This window comes from Equus quagga, chromosome 19, assembly GCF_021613505.1.
Source record: "Equus quagga isolate Etosha38 chromosome 19, UCLA_HA_Equagga_1.0, whole genome shotgun sequence".
Lineage (NCBI taxonomy): Eukaryota > Metazoa > Chordata > Mammalia > Perissodactyla > Equidae > Equus > Equus quagga.
Genome location: NC_060285.1, coordinates 208,115 through 234,641, shown reverse-complemented (window position 1 = coordinate 234,641; position 26,527 = coordinate 208,115). Strand labels below are relative to the sequence as shown.

General features: G+C 53.7%; 2 protein-coding genes across 9 annotated transcripts; one reads left to right on the top strand and one right to left on the bottom strand.

Moving 5' to 3' along the window:
• Positions 1–8,830: 8,830 nt before the first annotated feature.
• LMF2 (lipase maturation factor 2) lies at positions 8,831–13,666 on the bottom strand. Of its 4 annotated transcripts, XM_046646132.1 has the most exons (15): positions 13,435–13,666; positions 12,659–12,912; positions 12,479–12,507; positions 12,124–12,341; positions 11,870–12,048; positions 11,266–11,407; positions 10,963–11,097; positions 10,787–10,892; positions 10,617–10,713; positions 10,348–10,530; positions 10,055–10,223; positions 9,861–9,972; positions 9,692–9,788; positions 9,543–9,602; positions 8,831–9,414 (listed from the first exon to the last, which is right to left on the bottom strand). In XM_046646132.1, exons 1-15 carry the CDS (start codon positions 13,526–13,528, stop codon positions 9,205–9,207), a joined length of 2,085 nt encoding a protein of 694 aa, XP_046502088.1. In that variant the 5' UTR covers positions 13,529–13,666; the 3' UTR covers positions 8,831–9,204. The 4 variants fall into 4 exon arrangements, with proteins under 4 accessions (XP_046502088.1, XP_046502086.1, XP_046502090.1 ...); XM_046646130.1 differs by having other exon boundaries at positions 8,831–9,602; XM_046646134.1 differs by having other exon boundaries at positions 8,831–9,602; positions 13,293–13,648.
• Positions 13,667–13,749: 83 nt separating this feature from the next.
• On the top strand, positions 13,750–26,428 carry NCAPH2 (non-SMC condensin II complex subunit H2). Of its 5 annotated transcripts, none has more exons than XM_046646138.1 (20): positions 13,750–13,976; positions 18,868–18,969; positions 21,621–21,676; positions 21,787–21,871; positions 21,953–22,021; positions 22,151–22,230; positions 22,309–22,442; positions 22,746–22,829; positions 23,256–23,386; positions 24,147–24,218; positions 24,505–24,571; positions 24,723–24,830; positions 24,924–24,977; positions 25,123–25,193; positions 25,274–25,367; positions 25,458–25,526; positions 25,630–25,682; positions 25,766–25,867; positions 25,953–26,102; positions 26,169–26,428. In XM_046646138.1, the coding sequence occupies exons 1-20, from the start codon at positions 13,869–13,871 to the stop codon at positions 26,307–26,309; spliced, it is 1,830 nt and encodes a 609-aa protein (XP_046502094.1). In that variant the 5' UTR covers positions 13,750–13,868; the 3' UTR covers positions 26,310–26,428. The 5 variants fall into 5 exon arrangements, with proteins under 5 accessions (XP_046502094.1, XP_046502093.1, XP_046502091.1 ...); XM_046646137.1 differs by having other exon boundaries at positions 25,455–25,526; XM_046646135.1 differs by having other exon boundaries at positions 25,455–25,526; positions 25,627–25,682.
• Positions 26,429–26,527: the final 99 nt, after the last annotated feature.

Genomic DNA, 26,527 nt, shown 5'->3' with positions numbered 1-26,527 from the left:
TATTAACCTTACTGGTGCTCAGATAGTCCTATCCTCAGCTGGGCTGGAGTGGGGCTTCCAGGTGGGTTCCTGGGTCCTTCTGACATGACTGGACTGCTACACTCTCCAGTGGGTGTCTTGCTATCTGGTGTGACAACACCCAGACTGTGTTAATTTCCTGTGTCTGACATACCAAATTACCACAAACTTGGTGGCTTCAAATGACAGAAATTTATTCTTACAAGTTCTGGAAGCCAGAAGTCTGAGGTCAAGGTCAGCAGGGGCGTGCTCCCTCCAGATGCTCTGAGCAGGATCCCTCCTTGCCTCTTCCAGCTTCAGGTGCTGCCAGCATCTCCTCACTTTTGGCTGCATCTCTCTGTGCTCTGTCTTCACATGGCTTCTCCCAGTGTCTCCCTCTGCCTCTGTCTTATGGAGACACTTGTGATGTCATTTAGGGCCGACTCAGATAATCCAGGATGATCTCCTCATCTCAGGATCCTTGACTTAGTTGCATCTGCAAGATGCTTGTCCCAAATAAGGTCACATTCAGAAGTTCAGGGATTCAGGGGCCGGCCCCGTGGCCGAAGTTAAGTTCGTGCGCTCCGCTGCAGGCCGCCCAGTGTTTCGTTGGTTCGAATCCTGGGCACGGACATGGCACCGCTCATCGAGCCACGCTGAAGCGGCGTCCCACATGCCACAACTAGAGGGGCCCACAACTAAGAATATACAACTGTGTCCTGGGGGGCTTTGGGGAGAAAAAGGAAAAAAAAATAAAATCTTTTAAAAAACAAAGGAAATTCAGGGATTCGATGTGGATGTCTTTGGGGGGTGATTTTTCAGCTTCCCACAGAGGCTGCCCCAGACCTGGAACTGGCCTTTTCTCCAAGGAGCTCTGGTTACTTTAAGTGGGAAATGGTATTTCAAATCCACATGTTGGCTGAGGACTCAGTCACATCTTCAGCTTTCACCTCCACTCCCACCCCTGATTGTGGCCATTAAAGGTGGTGTTGCCTACTGCCCTCCCCACCATGCTCAGGCTGTTGCACTGCCATTGTCCTCCTGTCCTGCGCTGGCCCTCCCTGCCTGCCCCAGCGCCTGCTGTGTGCTGGCATCAGGAGAGGAGGGCTCAGCTGTGTTTCTGAGACTTTGCCCAAGCGCTTCCCTACTCACTTGTGCTTCCTCCCAGAAAACTCCTACCTGCCCTAGGCTCCCTTGCACCATCCCTGGGCAGCCTCCCCAGGTGTGGGCAGCTGTCCTCCTTTGCCACCCCTCCCCGCCTGTGAGCTCAGGTAGGACAGGTGCAAGGCTCGAGGGAATCCCTCCTTGGAGCTGCTCTGTGAGGTGTAGGGGGCCCTGGAGAGGCAGGCAGGAGGGCTCTAGGACTGGACTGGACCTGGGTGAGGGAGCCATGGAGGGCGTGCCGCAGAGTGGTCAGGCCTCACTGCCTTCCCTAGAGCAGGGAGGAGGCAGGTCTCAAAGGAGGCTGGGGTGGGGAAGAGAAGCATGAGCCCCAGTGATGCGGGGTCGGTGAGCCGAGGAGTCGAAAGAAAGATTTCTTATTCTCTCAAGATCTGGCCGTAGTGCTCTTTTATTTAGAGAATAGTGTGGAATAGCATGGGGACAGGACCCATGGGCAGTCAGAGCTTCTGCTGCCCTGAGTTGAGGGTTAGGGCTAATTTTATAAGGCATGGGTATGTGACTTATTTTTACTGGAGAAAAGAAAAGATGATGTAAAAAGTCATTAAATGATTTCAGTGCAGATGGGGTCTGGTTATTGTGCGGTCATATAACTTTAGATACGAATCTGACCATATAGATCGGCATGTAGGTGAGGATGCCCTGGGCTTCTCTCCCTGGGGCAGTCCTAATTCATACCATAAAAAAAGTCCACTGGGTCATATAGTTTGGCATGTAGGCCAGGTCACCTTGGGCTTCTCTAGCTGGGGCAGCCTTAATCCACATCACCAGGGCTGGAGAGGGGGTGTGCTTGGCAGGCTGCCCCTCTGGGTCCAAAGTTTCCATCCTGACACCATCCCTGGGCAGCCTCCCCAGTGCAGAGCAAGGGTGGATGTCTTTGCCCCTGCCCCTGCTCTTTGTGTCCCTTGCAGACCCTAACTTGGCCACTTCCAAAAAGGCCCCAGGGTGAGGGGAGGGCAGCAGGGGCCCGGGCCCCATATTCCTGTCTACCCAAGGGACTGTCAGTCTTCGTTGGGGACCCCAGGCACTGGGGAAGCTGAGAAGCCTGCAGGGAGCAGGTGGGGCTTGGCTTGCCCTCCAGCCTCCTCCGGCATTCCTCCCCGCTGACCCCTCTGCCTCTGTGCACATGGCCTCTCCTCCAGCTCCTCCTGGGCTGACTCTAGCAGCAGGCCCTATTTCCACCACCCAGGGCTCAGGCCTTCCAGTACCCTTCCAATCAGTTATCTTTCTCTTTAAATGAGCCAGTCAGTTTCCTTTGAGAAAGTGGATTGCAAGCAATCAAGTCTTAGAGGAATCTGGAATTTTGTTATCAGGCCTGTTTGGGATTCAAAGTGGGAAACACCCTGCTAGTCTTGGAAATCTGGCAGTCCATGGCTTGGAGGAGCAGAACATCTAATAACAGCCTTTGCAACTCTGGATGGAAGAGCCTGTGGAAGGCCAGGCCAAGGGGAAAATGAGGAGGCCCTAGAGGAAGGATGGCTGCTTCTTACGGCACAAATGGCCCAAGAAAAATTAGGATTTGGGAAAACCTGTGTCCACCGCTGTGAACTTGACAACTTCCTTGTACTCAAAGATTTTTCTGATGAGATCAGTGGCGATATTAACGAATGTGATTTTTTTTTGTGATTGTACAATGGAATGTGTCAAAATTTGTAAGATCTACATAGCTCAATGAACCAATATTTGCCAAATGATCAATATATGATGCTTCAAAATCATGCATGAGTAAAAACATCCATTCAGAGTGCATGATGCAACAGTGGGTCTTCAGGTGACAGAGGACGAAAAGCTTGCTGGTCTGGTTTCAGATTTCAAATTGCAGTGAACGTCTAAGAAACTACTATGTAGAGTTTTGATGGGGTGTTAAAGAAGAGTATCCACAATAATCTGAAAGGGCTGCTAAAATACTCTTCCCTTTTCCAACTACACATCTGTGCGAGGCCAGATTTTTTTCATATATTTTGACCAAAAACATATGGCAACAGATTGACCAGAAGCAGCTATGAGAAGCCAGACATTAAAGAGATTTTGCAAAGACGTAAAACTATGCCAGTCTTTCTCACTTAATTTTTTTGGTAATACAGTCATTTTTTATTTAAAAAATTGTTATTATAGTGATATGTAATGAGTTTATTTTTATGTTTAAGTAACGTTAATACGTAAATATTTAAAGAATTTCTCAGTTTAGTTTCCAATGTGCTAAATGTTGATAGATATAACCCTTGTTGGCGAAAGCTCTTTGGGAGACTGCCCTGATGGCCTACTGGTTAAAGTTCAGTGAGCTCCACTTTGGTGGCCTGGGTTCAGTTCCCAGGCATGGAATCACATCACTTGCCTGTCAGTAGCCATGCTGTGGTGGCAGCTCACATAGCGGAACCAGAAGAACAGCTATGTACTGGTGCTTTGGGGTAAAAAAGGAGGAATATTGGCAACACTTAGCTTAGGGCAAATCTTCCCCTGCAAAAAAACAAAAGCAAAAACAAAAATAAAACTAAAGCTCTTTGGGGTCCTCAATACTCAATAATTGTTAAGAATGTAAGAGTCTTGAGACCAGATGACCTGGCCCATGGATGCCAGTTGACTTCCTTTTGCAGGAACCCCGATGCTTGCTCCATGGGCTCCATGAGGGCAGAAGCGGAGGCCCTGTGTGAGTGCAACCACGGGTAGTTTTCTCACAAGACTCAAGGGCCACCAGTACTGGCACCCCAGAGCTCACAGCATGCATCTCCCTCAAGGGGAGCAGTTGGCCACCAAGTGGACATCATCTGTGATGTTGGACAGGGATCTGTCGTCATTAACACCCCTTCGTGTGTATTTGGACTTCTTATCCCCACCGCCTGTGCTTCCTCCAGCATTGTCATCCACTAACTCATAAATCCCATACTGAGGTACTCTGCACAGCACTGCCGCTGGCCAAAGATGCTCTTCAGAGTGAAAGACGTAAAGCAGAGGCTGGTATCTGCAGGCCCCTCATACACCGATGACCCTCAAATCAATGATCTGATGGAATGGTGCAAAGGCCACTTGAAGACCCAGCCATGGTGCCAGCTTGGAGATAATGCCCTTGGGAGTCAGGATGAGGAAAATCCATGTGATGAGCCCAGGATATAGCATCTGGGAGCCATCTGGTGCACGTGGGTGACTACCTTTCTCCCCTGTACCCAGTGACCTCTGGTGAAACTTGCTGCCTGTTGCAGTGACTCCGGGTAAGGCTGAATTGTGGAATGTTGTTCTGCTTCCTCCCAGAGACACAGCAACACTTCCCTTGAACTGGACATGGTCAGCCACATGGCTTTTCTGAGCGCCTCTGCCACTGGATGAGTAGGCAAGTGAGGGTGCGACCAGTGCTGACCTCGTCAGGGAAAGGGCTGCTGGTATGTGACTGGGAGGCTGGGAGGATGCACCGGACAGGCTCCAGGAGACCCCTGGATGCCTCAAGCACTGCCAAGTCCAGTGAGCAGGGTCAGAGGAAGTTGGCAGCACCCTCTGCAGATGGGCCCAAGGACTCCGATGCCTCAGAATGGTGCATGCGGAGGATGCCCTATCCATCAGCCTGACTTCAGGATTGTTGCAGAAACAAGCACAACCAAGCAAAAGTATTTTTTCCTTCCTGCCCTTCAAACACTAATCAGATTTTAGTTTCTTTCCTGGTGGCTAACTTCATAGTTCAGAATTTGAAACACAGAATTCCAGACAGGAATTCTTGTGCTGAGCTCAAGGAGAGTGGATGTCAAGCTGGAACCTGGAAGTGATCTGGGTGCAGGAATGGACCAGACTTTGGGTACCTCCCCACCTTGGTGTGAGCAAGGGTTTTGGATAGGGTGTGGAATGGCTGCCTTGCATCAGTGAGTGCATTGTTGGGGGGTGGGCATAAATCAGAAAGGTGGATACATCAGTGTTCTGGGCACCCCAAGGAGTGGGTGTCATATCAGATTTCCTAGTCTGAATCCCTACGGATGGGGAATCCAACTTATGAGTCTGAGCAGGAGGCAGGGCTGCACCTCCTCTTCCACTTTTTTTTTTTTTCAGGAAGATTAGCCCTGAGCTAACTGCTGCCAATCCTCCTCTTTTTGCTGAGGAAGACTGGCCCTGAGCTAACATCCATGTCCATCTTTCTCTACTTTATACGTGGGACGCCTACCACAGCATGGCGTGTCAAGCAGTGCCATGTCCACACCTGGGATCTGAATTGGTGAACCTCAGGCTGCCGAAGCGGAATGTGAGAACTTAACCGCTGCACCACCAGGCTGGCCCCTCCTCTTCCACTTTTCCTTTTAGAAGCCAAAAAAGGGAGAAACTTGGTGCTACCCCAGCAGCTACGGGGTCTCATGTTCTAATCTGGCCACACTGGACTCCAAATTTAAAGCTGAAAGTTGGCCCCAACACAGCGCTGTGTCCAGGTGCTGTGCGTCTCACCAGGATAGGCTGTGGCAAGGTTTTTCCTGTGGTCAATCTTAGTGAGTTTATCTGCGGTATGCGGACATTCAAGAGAATTTTTGGCTCAATGTGTTTGCATGTTTATTCATTTGTGGTTTTTTCGAAGCTTGCAAAGATTAGGTCGGATCACTGAATGGTTAAAAAATAAAATAAAAGAATATTACAAGCATCACTCATATACTCTCAAAAAATTTGTAAAGAAGTTAAAATATTTTAGGCATTTAAAATTTATAAATGGAACCCTTCAGAGTTATTGCTAAAACCTGCTAGATTTAAATAGAAGACAGGAATTGAAAACAGATGGATCAGGAGGCATAATACTGTTAAGATGACACCACTACCAAAGTGACCTACAGATGCAACACAATCCTGATCAAAAGCCAATGGTATTTTTTTGCAGGAATAGAAATATCCACCCTCAAATTAATATGGAATCTCAAGGAACCCCAAATAGTCAAAATAATCTTCACAAAGAATAGAGCTGGAGGACTCACAATTCCCAGTTTTGAAACATACTACAATGCTACAGTAACCAAAATAGTGTGGTACTGGCATAAAGATAGTCATACAGAACAATGGAACAGAATAGAAGTCCCAGAAATAAGCCCTTGCATATATGGTCAGTTGATTTTTCTACAAGGGTGCCAAGACTATTCAATGGGGAAAGAATCATCTTTTCAACAAATAGTGCTGAGAAAACTGGATATCCACATGCAAAAGAATGAAGTTGGACCCTTGCATATGCAAAAATTAACTCAAAATGGATCAATGACCTAAGTGTAAGAGATGAAACTATAAAACTCTTAGAAGAAAACAGAGGAGAAAATATGCATGATCTTGGATTTGGCAATAATGTTTTGGATATGACAGCAAGAGCACAGGCAATGAAAGAAAATATAAATTGAACTTCATAAAAATTAAAACTTTTTGCACCAAAGGACACTATAAAGAATGTGAACAGGCAATCCACAGAATGGGAAAATATTTGCAAATCACATATCTGATGAGGGATTAGTATCCAGAATATATAAAGAACTAAAACTCAACAATGAAGAAACAAAGAACTAATCAAAAAATGGGCAAAGAAGTTGAATAGACGTTTCTTTAAAGACATACAAATGACCAATAATCATGTGAAAAGATGTTCAGCATCATTAGTCATCAGGCAAATGCAAATCAAAACAACCATGAGATGCCATTTCATACCCATTAAGATGGCTTTTTTTTTTTAAGATTGGCACCTGAGCTAACAACTGTTATCAATTTTCTTTTTTTTTTTCTTTCTGCTTTTTCTCCCCAAATCCCCCCAGTACGTAGTTGTATATTTTAGTTGTGGGTCCTTCTAGTTGTGGCATGTGGGACACCACCTCAGCGTGCCCTGATGAGTGGTGCCATGTCTGCGCCCAGGATCTGAACTAGCGAAATCTTGGGCCGCCGAAGCAGAGCGCACGAACTTAACCACTTGGCCCTGGGGCCGGCCCCATGGATGGCTTTTATCAAAAAGGGAAAATAGCAAATGTTAATGAGGAGGTGGAGAAATTGGAATCCTCGTACATTGCTGGAGGGGATGTAAAATGGTGTAGCTGCTGTGGAAAACACTTTGGTGGTTCCTCAAAAAGTTAACCATAGAATTGCCATGTGAGCCTACAATTCGACTCGTAGGTACACCCCCAAAGAATTGAAAGCAAAGACTCAATCAGATGCTTGTACACCAGTGTTCACAGCAACATTATTCATAATAACCAGAAGATGGGAACAACCCAAATGTCTATTGATGGATAAATGGATAAACAAAATGTGGTATAAACACACAGTGAAATATTATTCAGCCATAAAAAGGAATGAAGTACCGAAACATGCTACTACCTGGATGTACCTTGAAAACATTACACTGAGTGAAAGAAGCCAGACATAAAAGAGCACAAATTGTATGATTCCATTTATATGAAGTATCCAGAATAGCTAACTCCATGGAGATAGAAAGTAGACTAGTGGTTGCTTAGGACGTGGGAGGTGGGGTTGAAAGATGCCAGCTAAGGGGAATGAGGTTTCTTCTGAGGCGATAAAAAGTTTTAAATGGACTTTGGTGATGGATATACAACTGTGAATCTACTGAAAGCCACTGAATTGTGTGCTGTAGGTGGGTGAATTGTATGGCATGTGAATTATGTCTCAAGGAAGCTGTTACAAAAAAAACAAAACAAAACCCAAAAGAGAAATTCATAAACTGAGTTTAAAAGAACAGGTTTTTAAATTTTAAATATATTACCGTCTTAAACCAAAAGTCAACTTATAGATCACTTAATCCATGAGCTCAGGTCACAGGTCCACTTGAGCCACGTGTGGCCATGGGCACAGGCTGAGCATGGAGCCCTGTCTGTTTGGGTTGGTCAGAAGGGGGTTCAGTGACACAGGGGGAGGAGGTGGGCACACCAGGGGGCTGTCCAGGGGTCTTTGGGGTGGAGCATGAGGGGTAGGGGGTGAGGACAGAGCCAGGGGCAGGGGAGGCTGTGCTGAAAGTTCCCACAGGGAGCAGTGACCTCCTGAAGTGAACTGAACTCCCAACGGAAACCTGGACAGTGCCCTCAACTCCGCTCCCACCAGTACACTCTTCCCGGGAAGTGGTCAGAACAGAGGTGGTCAGATGGATCCTCCCTCTTCTGCCTCTGATCCAAGGCCTCCGGCTCCTCCTTCCTCTCCCCACCACACCCCATACTGCTCTGCCAGTGACCTGACAGCTCTGCCCTCTGTTGAATGCTGCTCAGCACTTCCCCGACCTGGCGCCCTGGTGCTTGCCCTGCCACCTTCTCCATCTCTCCTTTGTCCTGCCCATGCAAGGTCCAGCACTCTGACTCTTTGGTTCTTTCCCAAGATGAGGAAGCGGGAGCAGGAGAGAAGGAAGGGCTCAGGTTCTGATGAGTTCTCCAGCTGGCCATCAGATGGTTCCAGGCCCCACATTCTACCACTGGCTTCACAGCCTTGATATGTGGAACTGACAGTTCAGTCAGGCTGTGCCAGACTGAGGTTCAGGCTCTGGGCAATGCTGGGCCAGGCCTCATGTCCATTTTATAGAGGGGAACACTGAGGATGGGAGAGCAAAGGAAGCCAGGAAGCCAGCTCAGCAATTGGCTGGACAGCATCTGGGCTGGGTCCACCCCGAGAGGCAGAGAAGGCCCACCATCCTTGAGCTCCCCAGTGGGAAGGAAACGCCAGCATGTGGTCAAGCACAAAGATGCCTTTATTGGTTCATGGATCCGACTGATGGGATGGGCTGGTGTGGAAGGACCACCTTTCCTCCTCTTCAGCAGGCTGGCTTCATCCCTTCTGTGCAGGGGCTGGGGCCAGGGGCTCTAAACTCGGACCCGTACAGTGAGGGCAGAGGGAAAGGGCCTCCCACAGCCCTGATTATGACCTCCTGTGGAGGACTCTGAGCCTGGTCCCACCCCCGCCTCCTGGGCTGTCCTCCAGGCCAGAGGGTGCTGTGGGAGGGACGTGGTTGGCGTGGGGGGACCAGTAGGCCCTCAAAGCAGCAGGGCAGCCAGAGCCTGCCCCAGAGGGCAGCACCCCAGCTTGCGTCTGCCAAGGTGGCTGCTAAGGCACAGTGGCTGGGTCATGTCCTGCTGCACAAGGCCAGAGATGTGCTGAGGACCCTGACCCTCTCAGGACGTGTGGCTGGCAGAACATAGCTACTTTTTCCGCCGGGGGGTCTGAGAACCGCTGCTGCTGTTGTCGGGGGCTGGGGTAGCCTGTGTGCTGGCAGCTCCCGAGTCCTTCTTGGAGGCAGACCTGTACTTCTCCTCCCTGGCCAGAGGGGAGGAGCGGGGGGGACGGGGGCCCAGCAGGGCCTGCATGAACCTAATGGCCCCCAGTGTGACCAGGAGCCCCCAGAGCAGGGAGGGAGCCTCCAGGGGAGATAGCTGTTTCCGTACCCAATGGAGGGCCTGGGCCAGGGTGCTGCTGGAGCTGCGGGTCCGGGCCGGGCTCTTGTCCTGTGGGGGCAGGATTTTAAGGTCCACAGTGATAACTCCTGTGGGCGGGGGTCACCCCTGTGTCCTCCCCCAGCCTGACGCCTTCCCACCTGAAGGCCAAACTGCCTGAGCAGCGCGTCCAGCAACGGGTCCCCCAGGGACACGGGTGGGAAGAATTCCTCTACCCACTGGCGTCGCCACCACCGACTGCAACAGGACAGGGCATTCAGGTGGTGCCAGAGCCTGGGTCCCAGTGCCCGTGTGGTGCCCCAGCCTTACCCCTGCTCCCCAGGCTGCGAGAACCAGTACTTGTAGCGCTGGGCCCGCACGTAGGTGGGTGGCTGCTTGTGGAAGGGGTACTGGGCCACATCGTTCTGGAGGAGGCGGATGACTGCAGGGACAGGGGCTCAGGGAGAGCTGTTCCCTCAGCCCCGCCCCTCCCAGGTCCCGCCCGCCCGTCTGTGCTGCCTCACCTGGCTCTTTGCCCTGCAGCAGGCGGAGGACTAGGCTAGTGAACCAGGGGCTGTGCGTGTGTGGGCCCAGGGCTGCAAACCACATCTGCCAATCAAGGCGCGGCTGGTGGGGCACAATGAGGGGGGGTGGGCGGCTCACGTTCCCAGGCTTGTACATGAACTCGATCTCCTGCTGGGCAGTGCTGGGTTAGCACGGTCGGCTGAAACTGGGTCCCCGCTTCCACCTGCAGTGGGTTCCCACCGCCCTGGGGAGCCCTGGGGCACCCCAGGCAGGGGCCTGTAGAGGCATTCACCGTCCAGTGGTGCCCGTCATAGCTGCCCTCCAGCACCACCTCAGGCCGTCCACCCAGACCAGTCATCCGGCGGAAGAGGCCATAGGAGTTGGCCAGCTGCAGGTGCTCCACAGTGCCAAACAGGCGATGGGCCCCAGTCCAGAGGCGCCCATGGGTCGAGGGCTCCACGTAGGAGTACGGCACCTGGAAGCAGGTGGGCAGAGGCTCAGCACTGCCCCTCCAGTCCCCTCCCAACCTCCTCCCCCTGCCCCCTCTGAAGTGCTACCCACCAGGCTAATTGTGAACAAGGCCACTGTGGCAGTGCCAAAGATGGACAGCTGGACTGCAGCACAGAGCTTCCGCAGCCACCCTCGCACCTGGGTCCACCTTAGGGGCAGGGGACCAAAATGCAGTCAGGCCTGCCCTGCACAGCTCTACCCCACCCCCTTGGACCATATACCTCCAGAGGGCGGTCAGCAGTTCCCAGGTGAGGGAGGCCACCCCCAGCCACATAGTGGGCAGGGTCACCATCTTCAGCCACTGGGAGAACTGGTGGAAGGTGAAGGCTGTGGAAGTAAAGGGGTGTGAAGAGGGGTGGTCCGGCCCCTGCCCTCCGGCCCCCCAGTTGGCACTCACTGGTTCTGGAGCGAACGGTGTGCTTCTCCCAGTCTATCTCCAGGCCAAAGTAGTGCGCGGTGCCGTAGGCCAGCAGCGCATAAGTGGTCAATTCTAGCAGCCATGAGAGCATGGCCAGCAGAGCTTTGGGCCAGGCTGTAGGACAAGACAGTCACAGGTCAGCTGCGAAGAGAGAGAGTCTGCAGCCAGGGGGCTGGGGCTGAGCTAGAGCAGGGGTCACTTTGGGGGTGTGGGAGGGAAGGAGACACCCTGATGGGTGGCAGGGCAAGGATGGCTGGCTGTCCGGGACAGGCTGACACTCACAGGCGGGCGTCTTCCTGCGTTGGCTGTTGCGAGACTTGGCAGCCAGGTGCTTGTCGTCCAGGAGGGCAGTGGTGAGCACCAGAGTGAGCAGGTTGAAGAAGTTATAGTTGCCAGTGATGATAATTAGGACTTGCAGCAAGACCTGGGGGAGCGGCTGTACTCAGAGCTCCCGAGGGCCGCCCCCTTCCAGGGCCCTTCAGAGCCTGCTTCTGGGCCCCTCTGCATCCCCTGCCTAGGTCTCTCCTGAAGGCACCCGCCCCTCCTCACCACCCCCTGGCCTATCTTCTGTTCCCACTCCATCTGTCCTCAATCCCCTGCTCACGCCTTCCATGCTCCCCACCACCACCTGGAGAACACCAAGGCTCAGCGAGCCTCATGTAGCCCTTCCCCACCTGGCTCTGCCGACCTAAGACTGACATCCTCCAGTGAGGATGCAGGCTTGCCTCACGGGTACACCTTCCCACCCCAAGTTAACTTGTCCCTCTGTCCATGAGGCCTTTCTGAATGCTGGCAGCAGCCACCCAATCCCCAGTGGGATCCACTGAGCAGTACTGAAGAAGGCCATGCCCCGCCTGTCTTCCTGACGAGTGAGGCCCTCACCCACCTGGGAATAGAAGGCTGCCAAGCGCAGGCGGCGAACAGGAGCGAAGAACAGAGGAGGCACTGCGATCTCAATAAGGAAGGTGGCCACCACGCTGAGCTTGTGTAGCCAGACGGGCAGGTGGTGGGCAAACCAGGAGGCAGGTGTGGGCAGGCACTGCGTCTCGTAGTGGTAGGTGAGGGCTGCAGGTGATGGGTGGGGGGTCAGGACTGGGCAGAGCCCCCAAGACTGCCTTATGTCTAGGCCAGGACCCTCACCAGTGAGCCCCCACCACGCGGGGCAACGGCTGGTCAGCTTGACCACACCCGAGGCAAACATGAGGCGAAACAGCAGCCAGCGCACGAGCCAGAAGGGGAGGCCTTCATGGGGCAAGGCCCCTGCCAGCGCCCCTTGGGGGGCCTGCTTGTAGTGGGGATGCTGCCTCAGGGGGGCCACCAGCATGGCCAGGAAGCCAGTCTCCAGGAGCAGGGAATCCCTATGGGGAGAAGGAATAGCACAAAGGGCCGCTCCCCATCAAGTCTGCTCCCCTGAGAGGGTCCTCCCCAGAAAGGCAAACATACCCCGCTCCCACCCCACCCAGCCTGCTGAGCCCCACACCCAATAGTCACTCACCACTGGAAATAAAGAAACACCTGGCCCACCTGCAGGGAGAAGGGCTGTCAGGGAGCAGGGTGTGTGTGTCGTGGAGGCAGGCATGGCAGGGAGCGGGGTGGGGTGGAGGGTGGATGGGGCTGGAGTGAATTGGTGACAAGGGTTCCAGTGGTGCAGGGGGCAGCTGGCACCTCCACTTGCCTGGCAGGCTGACAGGTAGGCGGCCCAGAGCACCAGGTAGATGAGGAGGTGGCGCAGCCGGCGCAGCAGCAGTGCGCCCAGGGCCAGCAGGGTGCCCAGCAGGCTCAACAGCTCCAGGCCCTGCGCTGTGTCCAGCCCCAGTGTCGGTGCCTCCCACAGCAGCGTCGGGGTCTCCCACAGCTGCTGCCAGCGCCCCTTGCCCTGTGGCCGCAGCATCCTCCGTGCAGGTAAGATGCCCTCAGCACCATAAAGCCCTGTGGGAGGGCATGTCAAGGCCAGGCCCTGGACATTGACTTCAAAGACTGAACTCCCCCATCAGTCAGGGCCTGCAGACCACCCCCCAACCTAGGTTAAGACCTGCAGCCTCTACCCCCTCAGGACAAGACCTACAGACCCTCCAGACCCTTCCACCCAGGTCAGAACCTGTTGACCCCAGGCCAGGCCCCGCAGGCCTACCCGACTCCCCAGGTCAGGCTCTCCCCTGAGCAGAGCCCAGTTCCCCTCTCCTCCAGGTCAGAGCTTTATCACCTCTCTGCCCCACCAGCTCTGGGGCCACTCCCCTCAGGGTTCTGGCCCCCGCCCCAGGGCAGAACCCGGAACCCTGGGGGAAACGGACTATTGCACACCCTCCTACCCTCCATAGCCCAGGCACGCAGGACACGAACCGCAGCCGCTACCCCATGCATCCAGGCCCAACCTCACTCCCGCGCCCAGAGAGTGAGTGTCGGGTGGGGAGATGAGAGGGCACAGGGCACGTGTTGGCGGGTGTCCCTCACCCGGGATCTGCGTGTAGAGGGAAGCGAAGGCGAACATAAAGACGGCGGCCACGCCCTGGAGGAAAAGCTGCCGAGGGAGCCGGGAACCCGCCATGTCCGCTACGCGGCCGGCTGGACGAGATCCCGCGGGTCCGCCCGCCCGCTCGCCCGCCAGCCACCCAGCCAGCCAGCGGCAACAGCAAGCCCCGCCCCCGGAACGCCCCCGCCCCTGGTCTCGCCCCCGTTCCGACCCCGCCTCCAGCGCTCCCCGCGGCCCTTCCGGCGCCCGCTCTGGCCGCACTACGTCATAGATGTGCGCGCGGCGCCGCGTTACGTTTCTTCCTGGGCGGGAACAGCAAAATGGCGCCAGAACTAGTGGCGGGCTGAAGGCACTGGCTCCCCTCCAAGCCGGCCCTGCGGTCCCAGAGCCGCCCCGGCCCCGGCCCCTCCCGGACATGGAGGACGTGGAGGCGCGCTTCGCCCACCTCCTGCAGCCCATCCGCGACCTCACCAAGAACTGGGAGGTGGACGTGGCGGCCCAGCTGGGCGAATATCTGGAGGAGGTGAGGGCAGCCCCGGGGAGTGGCGCGGGCCGGGAGCGCCGGGCCGGGGGCTGCTGGGCGGCCCTGCTGCCTCCTCGTCTGTGTCCATCCAGCGCTTTGGCCTCACTTGTCCTCAGGCTCGTTTCTTTTTTCCGCACCTCCATCTCTGCCTCCCGAAATCGCCCCTTATTAAATTAGCCTGGAGCTGTCATTACAGGTCGTTACCTATAAGTGAGCCTTGAGATTGATTTAGTAAGGGGTGACTAGCGTTTTTTTTTGATGTGTTGGAATAGACTAGAATATGTATCCTTGTTTGGGTGTTTGAGAGATCTGGATCACGATTAAGAGGGATTTCTTATCTTGGATTTTCAAACCACTTTCAAGCTACTGCCGTGTTCCATCCCGTCAGCATTTAATCTTTCTTCCATATTTGACAGTTCTGTCTAGACCTCGCTAAGGAGCTGTCCGCTCCGTTTCTGCGCTTCACTTTTCCTCAGCCCACTTGGACTGCCTCTATCTTGATCGATAATGATCTCCATCCTACCAAAACCAAGGGACACTACAAGTTGCATCTTATTCAATTCAGCAGCATTTGTTGGGTTGGCCACTCCCTCCTTCTTGAAACAAGTTTTGATGTTCTGATTTTCTTCTAATTTCATTGCCTACTTTTTCTCTCCTATCCAATCTCTAAATGTTGAGCTCCTCCAGGTGAGGCCTGTGCCACCTCCTTACACATTTCCACTAAACTAATCCTGTTTATTTCCTTGATTTTAAAGGACAACTCCCAGATTTATATCTCCATCCCAGATTTCTTCTCTGAATCTACTTCGTGTATCCAGCTGCTCACTTGACATTCCACTTAGATGTCTCACAAACATCTCAGATTTAATATATTTAAAGTGGAGCTCTTTATTTTCCTGCTCAAATCTTAGTTTTCCTGATCTCAGTAAATGGCACCACCGTTCAGCCAGAGGTGAAAGCTAAGAGCCATTCTAGGGGAACCCCATACTCCACACCCAGTTCATCCATGAATTTCACTTGAATTCATCTGTTCTCCACTTTCTCTGGTCCAGGCCACCATCTGGCTCTGATTCATGTAAGCTCCTCCTGGGCTCCCTACTGCTGTTTTTGGCCCCATCCAATTCATGCTCAACACAGCAGCAAGTGTGACTCTTAAAAATTAAAATCAGGCTGCAGCACTGCCCTACCTAAAACCCTGTTAATGGCTTTCCATTGTTCTCAGAATAAAATCCAAACTTTCTTCTCTGAATCTGGCCCTGCTTACAGATTTGGCCTTGTCTCGGGCTCTTCTCCACCTGTTCCCTCCATCCAGTCAACCTATAACACTTAAGCTCATTCTTGGCTGAGGGTCTTTATGTTTTCTGCTCCCACTGGGGAATATTCTTCGCCCAGTTCTTTTTATGACTAATTCTTTCTCGTTCTTTATGTCTCACTTTAAATGTCAGCTGACCACCCTGCCTAAAATAGTTCTCGTTGGGGCCGGCCTGGTAGCACAGCACTTAACTGCGCACATTCTGCTTCCACGGCCTGGGGTTCACCATTTCGGATCCCAGGTGCAGATCCCGGGTGCGGACATGGCACCGCTTGGCAAGCTATGCTGTGGTAGGCGTCCCACATATAAAGTAGAGGAAGATGGGCACGGATGTTAGCTCAGGGCCAGTCTTCATTAGCAAAAAGAGGAGGATTGGCAGCAGACGTTAGCTCAGGGCTAATCTTCCTCAAAAAAAAAAATAAAAAATAAATAAAATAAAATAGTTCTCATTGTCGTAGTACCTTATGTACTTTACAGTGTCTTTACAGCTATTCTTTACCTTGTTTACTTGTTCATGGTCTCAACCTAGAATGTAAATTCTACGATGGTAGGGACCATGTTTATGGTCTCTTCCCTTTGCTTAATAGAGTGCCCAGCACATAGTTGGTGCCAAATAAGTGTGTGTTAAATGAACACTTGATCTGATGGTTGACTTCTGCTTGGACACAATCTGCTGAGGAAATGCAGAGTACTGTGCTGGGTGGGACTACTATGGATTCAGGTTTTCACCTCAAGCGGGGTCCTTAGGGATGCCTGGTAAGTCGGCTTCCTACCTTGGTCAGCTCCCCTCCTGCTTCATATGTCTTTTCTGCCCCCTGAAGTCCTGATTTCCCTGTGTCTAGTTTTGTCTTTGTCTTTTCATTTTCCACACAGCTACCAGCATGTTCTTTTTTTAACACGTCATGTTACTATCCTCTCATCCATTTATTTATTCTTGTTGTTGAGTGTCTGTTGTGTGCCAAGAACCATGCTAAACCTGAGAAAAGGGGGCTGGCCCCGTGGCGGAGGAGTTAAGTTCGTGCGCTCCACTTTGGCGGCCCTGGTTCGCTGGTTCAGATCTTGGGCGCAGACATGGCACCGCTCGTCAGGCCACGCTGAGGCGGTGTCCCACAGGCCACAACTAGAGGGACCCACAGCTAAAATATACAACTATGTACTGGGGGGATTTGGGGAGAAAAAGCAGGGAAAAAAAAAGAAGATTGGCAACAGTTGTTAGCTCAGGCCAATCTTTAGGAAAAACAAAACAAAACAAACCTGATAAAATAGTGGCAAGCAAACACAATAGTCCCTGCTTTACTCTTGTGGGGAGATGGATAAGGCAGTAACCGCATGGAGTTGTAATAAATATCACACATTCGGTGCTTACTCATGCTAACTGCTGTTTTATGTGCTTTAGACATATAAACTCATTTAATCTTCACAAAAGCCCTACTAATACAAGTTTTAGTTCTACAGAGAGGTTAAGTGACATGCTCGGAGTCCTAGCTAGTAGGTGGCAGAGCAGAGCCCACCCTCACCACCGTGTGTACCTTTGTGTAATCACAAACTGATGAGAGGTTTGGAAGATAAGTTGAGGGTTCCGTGAAGAGTTTGAGTAGAGGACCTAACTTTGTTTGGGATGGAAGGAGTTGCATAGTCACAGGCAATGTTCCAGGTGGAGAGAACACAGTGTTCCAATGTTCCGAGGTGGGAAAACACTTAGTTCAATGGAGGACCTGGAAGTAGGCCTGTGTACCGCTGTGCAGTGAGCAGGGGAGAGCGAGCAGCTGGAAAGGGAAGCTGGTCAGCACGGGAGGCTCTGTTTAGGATTTTGAGTTCCTTACTGAGAGGGACAGAAAGCCATTAGGGCTCTGAGTGGAGTGATGTAATGCAATGTATGTCTTAAGACAAGCATTGGCTGATGTGTGAAGAGTAGACTGGAGGGAAGTGAAGGGCGGAAAGAACCCAGTTTGCAGAGGTCCAGGCAAGAGGTGAGGCTGGCTGAGCGGGAGCGGCAGGCACCGAGGAGAGGAGCAGGCAGTCAAGTCAAGGTGGAGCATGGAATTGGCAGGGAACTGGGTGTGGATTCAATGGGGGAGGGTAAGGAAGGCAGGAAGTTGCTAAGACTGCTGGGTTTCTGGTTTGGGGGCTGATATCTAGAGTTCAGGGTGGACTGGTTCAATAGGAATTTCGGTTAAGACATCCAAATGGTGTTTGAAGAAGGCCTTTACTTTCCATCTGCTTGGAACACCCGCCCCCAACTGTGCCCAGTGTGAACTCTTCTGCAGTCTTCCGGGGACACGCCTCAGGCTCCTTGACACCGTTAGGGTGGCCATGTCTCACTGTTTGAGTCTCTCCTCCCTCTGTGGACTGAGCGGCATTAGGGTAATTCCAGCCTTTAGCCAAGCACCTGATACTGGCATCCAACGGACATCTGATGGACAAACGAAGTGGTGACGTCAGAGCTAAGAGCTAAGCCAGAAAGATGGACAGATGCTCCCGAGGCAGACGAAGGGAGCAGCATCTTAGGAAGAACAACCATGCACACAAAGGCAGTTAGCAGACACAGGATTCAACTGTTCAGGAAAACGAGTATTATGCAAACTCGTCCAAAGCTGGGGTGTGCTGGGGAGCGAGGTGAGATGTCAGGCACTGTGGTGGCACAAAGACGAGGGAGAGTTTGGGAGGATGCCATTTCTACTAATTCCTGAAGGAGAGAGGGAATGTGTGAGGTCAGTAGGGGAGGGAAAGGAACCAGGAGCACGACAGCCTGAGATAGTGCGGAGCACTCCAGACATATGTGAAGGGCTTTGCCTGAAAGGAGGGCATATGAAGGAGAGGGAGGCTGAGCCACCCAGGCCCTGAGCTAGACAGGTGGCCCTTCTCTTCAATGACACTCTCAGCCTAGGCTGGCTCACCCACTGCCAGGACCTCACCCTCCATTCGCCTTCTAATGACACCCAAATGCATGCTCCAAGTGGGACCTCATATCTAAGCTCAAACCCACACGTCCAACTGCCTTCTTCAAACACCATTTGGATGTCTTAACCGAAATTCCTATTGAACATATGGCATATGGTCACTGGATGTTGACATTTACGAGGTTATAGGAGCTCAGGCTCTCGGGGGTTGGGGGTTGCAGAGGAAGGAGGAGGACTCCCTTGGAAGTGTTTCCTGAGTTTTCTGCTCAAAGGATCAAGAGCCCTGCATTTTGTTTCTGTCTTCCCCACCCCTGAGGCTCCCCTTTCCTTCTTCAGAGTGAGGGATCTTCCTGCCGGAGTCTGAGTTGGCCCTGACTTGGATGGACGCAGTGTGGAGTGCCTCCGGCACCTCCAGAAAGGAGCTCCTGCTTCCAAAACTCTAGGTCTCAGAGGTTACAGGAAACAGGGGAAATCAGAAAGACTTGTCTTTCCCCTCTAAAAAAAAATGGATAGCCAGTGAGCCTCAAGCAGAGCCAGAGCTGTTAGTCTGAGGAGCTGCTCGTGGTGACCAGGCACCCAGGGTCAGAGGCACTGGGAGGAGGGGGCGTGTTGGGTGGGCTGCCCTGGGAGTAGTGTGCACAGACTCGGCTTCCCACTGCCCTGGTGTTGTGTCTTGCAGCTGGACCAGATCTGCATTTCTTTTGACGAAGGCAAAACTACAATGAACTTCATTGAGGCAGCGCTGTTGATCCAGGGCTCCGCCTGTGTCTACAGTAAGAAGGTGGGCCCCGCTGGGCTGCTGGTCTTGCGTTTTAGTGTCGAGCGGACTGAGGTCCGCTGTCCTGCTGGGGCAGGCACAGGCTCACCTGCCTCTGACCTGCCTCGCCAGTGCCTCCCATCTCCTCCCACCTCCTCCCCTGATTCCTCATCACCTCTATCACTGAAGAACAAGCTTGGATTTAAAATTGTCGACTTGCTGCTAAACACTCGACAATGTACAGGGGCGCCCCATGCAGCAAAGAATTGTCCTGTCCAGAGTGTCAGTAGTCCCACAGTCGAGAAACCTGTGGTAGAGTAAGGAAAAGCAGAATGAACACCTGAGGAAAACCAATATTTAGGAAGTGCTCACAAGGAAAAGTCAGAGGGAGATAAGTGGAGAAGACATCCTGTCATGGACATCAGAGCAGTAGAGAATTTCAGGAGGGAGAAAAGAGACCAGAAATATTGAATTCAGTGAATTGGACCCATACAATAAGGATTTTCAGGTTTCCACTGGGTCTGCAATTAGAAGGTCACCCGGGATTCTGGTGATAAGGGGGCCAGACTCCAGTAGGCAGGAGAGTGACGGGAGATGGTAAGGCGCACAGAGGAAACCTGGGCTCCTGTTGAGAAACTTCACTGAGAAAGGCGGGAGAGAGATCGGCCTCAACCTAGGCTGATTAAGTCGGAACCCCTGGGGGCCCAGGTATTGGGATTTCTTAAAATATCCTCAGTGACAGCCAGGACTAAAAACCCTGGAGGTGAAGCGGGGGCAGAGAGATGAAACAAAATCCCAGAAGAAATAGGTGGGGTAGGTCTGGAGCATGGGCTGGCGAGCTTTCCTTGAAAAAAAAGACCTCATCTCAGGAGAAGAGGGAGAAATAAATATTGATATAGTGAAGTTGGGCACAGGGATTTGGGCAGTTCATGCCTAAGGCCCCAATTTTCATAATGGAGAATATAAGTCAGCTACTGAGAATCAGCTACTGGATGGGAAATTTGGAGAATGAAATTTGGCGAAAGTTCAAAGTATTTGCTGAGGGGAATGCAAAAGACTAGTCGAAAGCCTCGATAGTCTAATGGAGATTAAATGTACCTTACTATTTGCAAGGGCACCAGCAGGTACATTGATGTGATTTCCCTCCACTGGTGCTTAGCTATCCTCTAGTGGAGGAGCAAGGAAAAGTGGGCCACAGCACTGATCCCAGATTGGCGGTTTAGTGAGTGGGAGAGAAATCAAAGGTGCACAGGAGGTCAGAGTTTTGAAGAACTGTATTGAGGAGCTCGATAATGGGGTCCAAACCAGAAAGAGAAGGGAAAGTAGCTGGCACAGGGATTGACCTCTGGGCACCATAAGTTATTAAGACAGTCTACGATTTCATTGGTTTTTGTCCTAGATAATCCCATTAAATTGGATTCCTATGTCCTGCATTTGTCCTAAGAAGGAATGTCTGCAACTAACTTTGAAAGCACAAAACATAAGGTGAACTAATAGACGAATAGATGGATGGATATGTGATAAAGCAAGCGCACCAAGGTGTTAATAGGGAGGTCTGGAGGGTGTGTGAGAGTGTAGGCTCTAGGTCACTACTGTCCAGTGGGACTTTCTGAGGTGATGGAAAAGATATGGTAACTACTACCTACATGTGGCTTCTGTGCCCTTGAAATGTGGCCAGTGTGACTGAGGAGTTTTGAATTATATTAACTTTTAATTTAAACTTAAGTTGATAGAGCCACACGTGGCTGCCATATTCGATAGGGCAGCACCAGGTTCCTGTATCCCTGGGTGCCCGTCCTAGACCCACCACTGCTCCACGTTACTTTATTTCTCTGTCAGTTTATTCTCATAAAATGAGAACAGCAATGGTTCCTAATTCAGATGAATTAAGTGAGGTGAAGCAGGAAGCACAGTCCTGTATATGTGGCCAACACTTAAAAAAGTTAATGTTTATTATTTCTACTAAATGGGATCCAAGTGATCAGGGGCCACCGTTTTGCTCCTTGTATGCAGTGTCCGGTGCAGAGCCCCATATGGGAAACAAACACAATAAACATTTGTTGCGTGCAAAAAAAGGCAGGGCCAAAGAGAGAGGGTTCCCTGTGCTCTTGGGCGCCATCGCCCCAAGGGAATAGCCTGAGCAGCTGTGTACACCCTGCTGGTGGGTGTTTGGTCAGCATCTTGAAAATCCTGACCCTCACTCTAAGAATGGGACCTTTTCTCTGGAGGAGATTGCGAGTCCCAGCGGTTGTGGCTGGAGCTGTGATAGAGCAGCAGAGACTCACAGGGGCTCCCGGAGATGGGGTGGCGGTGGGTTGAGCCTGTAGAAAGGAAAAGAGCTGGTGAGGGGTGCTGGGTGGGAGCAGCACGGACACAGGCCACACGCAGGCTCATGTGGGAGCAGCAAAGGCAGTGCAGGGCTGCCTGAGCGCAGGCGGGATGCCGCTGTGTGAAGGGGCCCACCTGCTGCCGTTTGGAGTGGGGTGCGGAGGGGGAGGTTAGAGTGATTCTGGTGAGACATACTAGCGTCACTGGAGAAGTATTTTTGGCAGCCAGGTTGGCAGGACTTGTGCTGGAGATTGTGGATGCTGGTTTGGAAGGCTCTGTGGAGGGCCCTGGAGCATGGCGGTGGACCCCTCCTGTCTGTCTCCTCACCGTCTGTGTCTGGTTGCCAGGTGGAATACCTCTACTCGCTGGTCTACCAGGCTCTCGATTTCATCTCTGGCAAGAAGTGAGTACTGGAGGCACAACCAAGAGGTGGAGGCCTGTGTGTCTGCCCTTCATGCGGCTCGGGAGGCCCCTGCAACCTCCCGGGAGGCCCACACATTGATTCTCTCTTAGGCGGGCCAAGCAGCTCTCCTCAGTGCGGGGAGATGGGGCCAGTGGGGACGCCAGCTCCAGGGCCTCCCAGGAGGTGGAGGATGAGGTGAGGTTTCTTGGGGACGTGACTGCTACCTACTATGCACTTGCCGAGCGTCACAGCTGAGCCCTCACTGTCTTCCCACAGTTCCTGTCACTGGATGACCTCCCTGACTCCCGTGCTAATGTGGATCTGAGGAATGACCAGGCCTCCAGTGTGAGTGCCCCTCCTCCTGCAGTGGGGGCCGCATTTAGCTGATGGGGGTGTTGGAAGGTGTCATCTCATATGGGTTCCCCACCCGGAACCCAGAGGACCCATGGCTCACCCCTCTCGGCCTCTGTGCAGGAGGTCCTCATTGTCCCCCTCCTGCCCATGGCCCTGGTAGCCCCTGATGAGGTGGAGAAGAACGAGAGCCCCTTGTACAGGTACAGGTCTGAGGCTGGTGGGGGTGGGGGAGGCCTGCCTGGGAAACGTCTCTACAGAGAATGTTTTTGCCAGCACAGCTGTCATGGGGAGGTCCTGGCCAGCCGGAAGGATTTCAGGATGAATACATGCACCCCCCACCCCAGAGGAGCCTTCATGTTGGAGCCTGTGGGCATGTCCCCCATGGAGACGCTGCTGCTGAGGAACCAGAAGGGTGAGGGCTTGGAGGTGGGGGGCTTGGTGGGAAGGAAGGGTCTACCAGGCTGGGCTTCTTGTCCGGTCCCCTGTGCTGCCAGCTCTGGCCCCATGAGCTCCTCCCTCCTCAGGCACCAGCTGAGGACGGGTCTGCTGGAGTTTGTCCCCTTGCCCTGTCTACCTGCAGCTGGCTCAGTCCCAGGGTGCCCGAGTCCTGTGCCAGGGCTCTGTTCTCCCTCCCCAGCCTTGGTTCTGCTAGACCCTTGGGAGGGGCCCTCCAGGGGTGCTGGGCTGACTCTTTCCAATTCTTCATCTATCCCAGAGGCCGAGAGGGCTGAGGAGCAGCCAATGGAAGTCTCTGTGTGCAGCAGTCCCGTCCCTGCGCCCAGCATCTCCCAGGAGCCAGGTGCCTGTGTGTGTGTGGGAGGGCTCGGGGGATGACTGGGCTCTGCATGGAGCTGTGCTTGGCCACCCCAGCCTGCCTGCCCCCCTGTGGTCTGTGGTGGGGTGAAGCCTTGGAGCTGGCTCCTCTGCACCCAGGCCTTGCCCCCCAACCTCAGCCCAATGTGCTGTTGGTTCAGTGACCACCCTCTGACCATTTCCTGGCCTCTGAGGTTTGGACCTACCCTGTCTTCTATGGGCAGTGTGGTGGGGAGAGTGTAAAACACCCTGCTATGTTTTCTGGGTCTCACACATGAAGCTGGGAGAGGGAATGGCCTCTCGGGTGTTGGCCAAGGGCAGCCTGGCTCTTTGCCCTGGAGGCGCGGGCCCCCCATCTGCTGTCTTGTCTTTGGGCTCCTCTGGGCTGACCAGTCTCTTCTTCCCTGCCAAGGCACCTCTCCAGGAGGACCAATGCTCAGAGGTGGGGGTGAGGATGAGGATGCAGAGGGGGCAGCAGAACTCCCTGAGGCCATGGTCCCCGAGGTCCCTCTGGAGCCCCAGGAGCCCAGGATCCTGCAGCAGGTGGGACCTACATTGAGGCCTGCAAAGCTCGAGCTATCAGCTGGACGAGCCCTGGCTCTGGGGCAGCCACACTTGACACAGCAAAGGCAGGCCCGCTGGTCTTAGCCCCTCCTCTCTGGTCCTTACACACCAGGGCAGTGGGCGTGTCCTCCAGCCAGCCCTGGCCCTGGCCCTGCACCAAGCCCTTTGGGCAGCATCCTCCACATCCCTTTCCTCTCCGAGCAGAGCAGCCACGCCTTCTCTGAGGGGTGGGCTGGTGTTCAAGGGTCTGAGGCTCTTGTGCTCCCGGCTGCTCCCCAGGATGGCAGCAGTGGACAAAGCCGGCTTCTGAGGTCAGGCGATGGGGGCAGGCCTGGAGGCCTTTGCTGCCTCTGACCTGCAGATTGGCTTTGTGCTCCAGCCTAGAGCTAAGAAGTCTTGTTATCTATTTAAAAAAACCTGATGCCTACAGGAAAAAATAGCAGCATTTGTTAATTTTGGTTGGTATACACATGGATGTTTATCATATTATTGTTCTTTTTTTGTATCTTTTAAAGAAAAAAAGAGTAACCCCATGACCACTAGTTTACTAATTTGTATGTTCTCCTAAAACTTTTCCTAGAATTTTTGTTTTACTTTTTAGTCCTTGAACTATTTGAACTTCCAGTCCCCAGAGAGGGTCCCTACAGGGTTCATGGCAGTGACCCCAGAGCGGAGCTGGTGGGGTTCCCTGGGCCCTGACTGAAGGAGGAGAGGGGAATCTGGGGCCATTTCTTTGCAGAGTGCCGCCCAGCCTGGAAGGTGCCTGTTGCGGGAGCGGCGGGAGGCCCTGGAGCCTGCATCCCGGCTGAAGGTGATGCAGCCCACAACCCACCCCTTCACTCCTGCCAGCTTTCAGAGCCTCAGAGGCCCTAGGTCCTAGTGCGAGGCCCTTCGCTGGCTCTTGAGAAATCTTCCTTCCCCAGAAATTGAATCCCCTCATCCACAGCTCTGGGGTACCTCTCCCTTGTGTCATCCTCAGACCCTGGCTGGAGTGTGGCCAACCTCTCCCTGCTGTCACTGTGCTCAGCGTCTGGGCTTTGAGGGGAGGGTGCACGTCCCCCACCCTCTCTCAGGGTCTGCTTGTGCTCTGTGCTCAGGAGACCCCAGACCCCTGGCAGAGCCTGGACCCCTTTGACTCCCTGGACACAAAGCCTTTCAAGAAAGGTAATTTGGTGGAGGAGGTACAGCTACTTAGGTGTCTGGCTGGGTTCGCTGGGGCACGAGTGGTGGGTGGGGGTGGGGCTGTGCTCCCTCATATGATCGCTCCTGGGAGACATGGGCTGCACCTGTGCTCCGACAGTCCGTTTGCCCCCAGGTAGGCCCTACTCTGTGCCCCACTGTGTGGAGGAGGCTCCAGGACAGAAGCGTAAGAGGAAGGGTGCTGCCAAGCCGCAGGACTTCCACCAGTGGTACCTGGCTACTTGTGAGTGGTGGGCTGGGGCTGCGCCAGGGCTGAGGGTCCAGATGTGGCCTACAGGGACTTGGCTTGGCTCCTGCTGACCACATTCTCTTGCAGATGCTGACCACACTGATGGCAGGAGGCCCCGGCGGAAGGGCCCATCCTTTGCAGGTGAGGCCAAGGCCCTGCGTGGGCTCTGCTGAGGCGTGACAGTGCCACACTCTACTGCCCACCTCCCCTCAGCCTGGGGATGCCCCAGGCCCTCTGTGGCTTGGGCAGCATGTGGGGGTCCCTCTCACAAGGCCTTTTTGTGCAGATATGGAGGTCTTGTACTGGCAGCATGTGAGGGAGCAATTGGAGACCCTCCGGAAGCTGCAGAGGAGGGAGGTGAGTACCAGCCATTGTCTGGACCCCACGTGGCCCCTAGCGGGAGACAGCCCTGTCCCTCACAGATTCTCTCTGCACAGATGGCTGAGCGGTGGCTGCCAAGGGCTGAGGAAGGACTGTGGCCTGAGGAGGAGGACCGCCTCGAGGATTCCCTGGAGGACCTGGAGGCAGCAGGTGGGGCCTACTGGGGCAGGCCAGGGTGAGGGCTTAGCGCCTGCTGCCAGCTGACCTGCCTCCTGCTGGGGTCTCTCCATCTCCCAGTAGATGAGTTTCTAGAGCCCGAGGAGTATGCAGAGCCTGAAAGAGAAGAGCCCAGGGAAGCTGCAGACCTGGGTAGGTCTGGGATGGGCTGCTCGCCAGGGGGCCATGAGGACCCGGAGGGAGGAGAGGGTTTGGCCCACAGCCACAGCAGCTCACAGCTGCCCCCTTCCAGAAGCAGAGGCCATGCCGGCGACCCTGACCTATGAGGAGCTGGTCCGAAAGAATGTGGTAGGCCTGGGTCAGAGCGGGCGGGGAGCTGGGGTGGGGATGGGGGGCTGGCACAGAAAGCGGTAGCCCTGGTCCTTCCCTAGGAACTCTTCATCACCACTTCTCAGAAGTTCGTCCAGGAGTCAGAGCTGACCCAGCGCATCAGGGACTGGGAGGATACCATCCAGCCCCTGCTCCAGGAACAGGTGAGGTGGGGTGGGCCGGGCTTCTGGTTGAGAATGGGAGCCTCCCCATAGGCCTGCCCCAGGACCTTGCTCCTCCTCCTCGCAGGAGCAGCATGTGCCCTTTGACATCCACACCTATGGGGACCAGGTGGTCTCAAGGTTTAGCCAGCTCAATCAGTGGTGTCCCTTTGCGGAGCTGGTGGCTGGCCAGCCTGCCTTCGAGGTGTGTCGCTCCATGCTGGCCTCCCTGCAACTGGTAAGTGGCCCAGGGAGCCTGGGAGGGAAGCAGTCCCTGGACTCTGCTGATGCCTTGTTCCTACAGGCCAATGATTACACGGTGGAAATCACCCAGCAGCCAGGGCTGGAGGAGGCCGTGGACACCATGTCCCTGAGACTGCTCACACACCAGCGGGCCCACACGCGCTTCCAGACCTATGCTGCCCCCTCCATGGCCCAGCCCTGAATCGGGAGCACTGAGCCTGGGGGGTGGGCCCTGGAGCCCTGTCCCGTAGGCTTCTGGGCATGTCTGCTCACCTTTGCTTCCTGGCTGGCCCAGCCTAATAAAGTGGTGTTACCATTCCACTTGCCCCTTAAAAAACTCCTGCTCTGTGCAGAGAAATGGGCTGCCCGTCCCCTGCACCCCTGGCAAGTGACTAGGTCCTGAGCTCCTACTCGCCCTGC